The sequence below is a fragment of the Eimeria acervulina genome, genomic scaffold (assembly GCF_000499425.1).
Source record: "Eimeria acervulina Houghton genomic scaffold, Eah_scaff1830, whole genome shotgun sequence".
NCBI classification, from domain to species: Eukaryota; Apicomplexa; class Conoidasida; order Eucoccidiorida; family Eimeriidae; genus Eimeria; species Eimeria acervulina.
The window spans coordinates 1-4,210 of record NW_013548895.1 but is presented as its reverse complement, the minus strand read 5'-3'; the positions used below and the strand labels follow the sequence as shown (position 1 = coordinate 4,210).

The 4,210-nt window shown below is 61.7% G+C and overlaps 1 protein-coding gene across 1 annotated transcript; it reads right to left on the bottom strand.

Moving 5' to 3' along the window:
• Positions 1-576: 576 nt before the first annotated feature.
• On the bottom strand, positions 577-4,210 carry EAH_00063440 (hypothetical protein, conserved; the record flags this gene model as incomplete). Its single annotated transcript, XM_013393125.1, has 4 exons — positions 577-626; positions 906-2,802; positions 2,924-3,007; positions 3,300-4,210. Coding segments are annotated over 4 exons (2,942 nt in total), but the record flags the coding sequence as incomplete, so codon positions are not given.

The window sequence follows — 4,210 nt, the reverse complement described above, 5'->3', positions numbered from 1 at the left end:
AGCAAAGGAGGGTCTCCTTCTGTCTCCTTAGGTGTCTCCCCAGGTGTCTCTTCCTCTCTCGCTCTCAAGCAAAAGGGTAGTAGTTGCTCCGTTCACTAGCGGTACTGCTATCTCTTGCAAGTGAAGTTGTTAGCTGAGGGCTTCCCAGGTGTATCTGCAGCTCATCCTACCTCTATCTCTATAATCTCCTCAAACTACGCCCTAAAAATTCCGAGTGGGTTTCTTTAGGGGGCCCCTTGGGGCCCCCCTAATTAAGCCTGAGTGGGTTTGTTAGGGGGGCCCCAAGGGGCCTTTAAAAGGACTTTCAGCAAACCCCACACTTTGTGGCTTCTGGGCATTAAGGGCCCCTCAAAGCCAAATAAAAGTACAAAACATCTCTGCACTGTCTGTCTCTACTGTATAACCAAACATGTGCTGCGCAACGAGCTACTCAGGGGCCCCTGACGGCCCCTGAGGGCCCCTGATGGGCCATGGGGGCCCCTGGGGGACTCTGGGGGCCCCTGAGGGGCTGTGGGGGCCCCTTGGGTTTCGTGGGGGCCCCCCAGAGCCCCTGCACCTGCCCTTTGAGGCTAGGGGTTATACGGGGCCCCCAGTGAAGTAGCGCCGTACTGTCATTAGAGTAGCAACTGCCACAGCAGCAGCAACAAGAAAAGCAACAAAACTTCTCCTGCCCGCGCATAGCCTGCGGATTGCATGGACCCCCAAGCAGCCTGCTGCAGCAGCAGCTGCTGCAGTGGTGCCGAAGATAAGACAAGGCAGCAAATAGAGTCTCCCCAGCAGCAAGAACTGTAGAGTTGTAGCAGAGGAAGTATACACCACACAAGCTGATGATGTTGCTACCGCAACAACAGGATCTAGCTGCAGCAGCAGCAGCACAGGCGAAAATATAAGGCCCCCCCCAATACCGAGAAGGCCTGCTAGCACCCCTGTTAGAATCCCTACAACAGGTGCAGCCAGCAGCGCCCGCAGCAGCAGCTCTGCTTCCTCTGCTGATGTGCTCTCTCCTTCGTGCTGCACTGCAGCACCAAACGGAGGGCTCAAAGGAACTGATGATAGAGACCCGCACGCGCGGGGGCCCCCCTCGGGGGCCCCCCCAGACAACGTCTCCATCTCTACAGAACCCAGAGGGGGCCCCCTCGCCTCCAGCAATGACCTCTCTTGAAGCCGTCTATCAGCCACCCCATGGCCTCCCTGCTGCTGCTGCTGCTGCTGCTGCTGCTGCTGCAGGAGGCGAGCACCTGCCCGGAGGCCCCTCAGGGTCCCCCTCGCTGCTGCTCTGCAAGCTCTGCTGCAGGCGTTGCTGTAGCAGGCAGCAAGAGCGCGGCCTCGGCTAGCGAGGCGGAGTACAGCAGCAGACGCAGCAGCAGAAGCAGCAGCAGCAAACGAAAAGTGTGGGTGCGCAGCCTTGAACTCACGGAGCACCGCAAGAGAGACAAACAGCTGGACGCCGGCTCCTGCTGTTGCTGCTGCTGCAGCAACAGCAACAGCAGAGCCCCAGCAGCCTCGATCAATAAGCGCGTGGGTCCCCATGCTGCACCCAACAACGAAGAGCAGCAAAGGAGACAGTATATGATGCTGCGGCTCCCTCACAGGAGAAGAAGAAAGGAGACGCCTGGAGGTCTCTTTGAGGCGCAGCAACGCTGCTGCTGCAGCAGCAACGCACCAACACCAAACACCCTGCCCCTGCCGCTGCTGCTGCTGCTGCTGCGGCTGCAGCTGGGATCTTAAAGATCTGTCTCCCTCGCCTGCTTGAGAGGAGGGGCCCCCTACGCATGCATCACTCTGTGGGGGCTGAACAAAGTACTCCTCTGCGGGGCCAGCAAAGGGGCTAATATTATCATGGGGGCCCCCCGCATGCAGCCCCACAAGGAACTCGGCGTTGGGGGCCCCCTCCTCTGCAGTAAGGAGACTCTTTGCTCGTCGCCACCAGCCGCGCCCTAGGCTAAAGCGAGGGCCCCCTGGGGATGCGGGGCCCCCCGCAACAGCAGCAGGGGCCCCCTCAGACTCCTGAGAAGCAAACGAGCATATATGCGTCATAGGCAGCAGCCTGTCTTCTGTATCTAAAGAAACCACTAGGGGGGCCCCCGAAAACCCCACTGTACCCTCATCTTGAGAGGGCCCCCTGATGTTGGCTGTAACAAAGTAATCATGCTGCGGCAACAGCTGCTGCTGCTGCTGATGCTGCTGCTGCTGTTGCTGCTGCTCAGTTTCCCCGTCACTGCGTCTGCTGCTGCTGCCGCTGTCTGTAGCAGCAGCGGCAGCAGCAGCAGCAGCACCTTCAGCTGCTGCTAGAGACAGGGGCTCCAAATCCCTAGGTGTCTCCTTTGTCTCTAGGAGTGCATCAGAAGGGGACATGCGGTGAATGGCCTCGGAGTGCAGCAGCAACGCTCTACTCTTGCCGTTCGTGCTGCTGCTGCTGCTGCTGCTGTTGTTGTTGTTGTCGATGCTGCTGGAGCGCGAGAGAGGGGCCCCCGCTGCTAACTGCAGCTCCTGGTCTCCCCCACAAGTGGGGGGCCCCCAAACCCCCGTAGGGGGCTCCCTGGGGGTCCCTATGGGGGCCACCCTTGGGGCCCCCCGCAAGACCTCTTGAGTCTGAAAGGAGACAACATCAAAGGCCTCCATGTTGCGTGTCTCCTCCTCCTGCTGATACATGCGGACTGCTGACAGCAAGGAGCGGCAGCAAAGGGCCCCGAGCAGCAGCAGCAGCAGCAGCAGCAGCAAAGACGGAGGAGACAGCGAATTTAACAAGACCCCCACCAGCGTGCCGCTAAGCGCCATGGGCACCAGCAGGTTCAGCCACATCTGAAGCACATGCAGCAGCAAACCGTACATGCAGCCTAGCTGCAGCCCCACCGCAGCAGCAGCAGCAGCAGCAGCAAAAAGCAGCAGCAGCAGCAGCAGACGAGGAGACACACACACGCACCTCATCTACTGCCGAGAGGCCCTCCCTTATTTCTCTCCTGCGGTGCATGTAGGTCCCCGTACATGCTGAGCAGCAAACCATAACCTGCAGCAGCAACAGCAGCAAAAGCAGCGAACCATAAGCTAAAGCAGCAGCAAAAGCAACATCAACAGCAGGAGCAGCAGCGCCGGGAGAGGGGGGACTCCTCTGCAGGCGCCCCAGCCGCATAAACAGCACGGGGAGCAGAGTGCAGCAAGACAGCAGCAGCAACAGCAACAGCAGCAACAACAGCAACAACAGCAGCAACAGCAACAGCAGCAGCAGCAGCAGCAGCAACAGCAGCAGCAGCAGCAGCAGGATGTTTCCTTGCCTTGCTGAGGGGAATGGCGTCTCTAACTTTTAGTTTGAGGGCCCCCAAGAGAACAGCAAGAAAGACAGCGCCTCCCCCTGTGCCCCCCGTAGCAGCAAGGGCCCCCGTACCCAGCAGCAGCGCAACGCCTGTTAAAAGGGCCCCCCACGAAGACGGCACGACGCCCTCTTCTACTGCCTTCAAATAAAACCCTAACCCGCTCCATCCTACACCTCCAGAGGGGCCCCCTTCGGATGGGGCCCCCCCTGCTGTTCCCCCTGGGGGCCCCCCACCCCCCTCCCCCTCTGAAGCGGCCTCTGAAGGGGCCTCAGTGGGGGCCCCCGCAGGGGCCTCGGGGGGGGCCCCCGAAGGGGCCTCAACGGAAGCCCCCGAAGGGGCCTCAGTGGGGGCCCCCGAAGGGGTCTCAGTGGGGGCCCCCGCAGGCGCCTCAGTGGGGGCCCCCGAAGGGGCCTCGGGGGGGGCCTCCGAAGGGGCCTCAACGGGAGCCCCCCAAGGGGCCTCGGGGGGGGCCCCTGAGGGGCTGTCCGGGCTGCTTGATGCAGCCAGAGGGGCCCCCGGCGTGGGGGCCCCCTCCGCACTCCCCTCACCTGCTGCTGTGCCCTCGTCAGTGGAGGGAGAGACACTTCGAGAGTTGGTAGAGGCAGCAGCAGCAGCAGAAGCAGACTGAACTGAATCTGCTTGCTGCTGCGGCTGCTGCTGCTCCTGCGCTGCTTCCTGCTGCGCTTGATGCGGCCCCAGATGCTCTGGCTGCGCCTCCTGCTGCTGCCACTGCTGCTGCTGCTGTTGCTCCTGCGGCTGCTGCTGTGGCTCCTGCTGCTGTGGCTCCTGTTGCTGTGGCGACTGCTGCTGCGGCTGCTGCTGCAGCTGTTGCTCCAGCGGCTGCTGCTGCGGCTGTTGCTGCTGCGGCAGCTGCTGCGGCAGCTGCTGCGGCAGCTGCT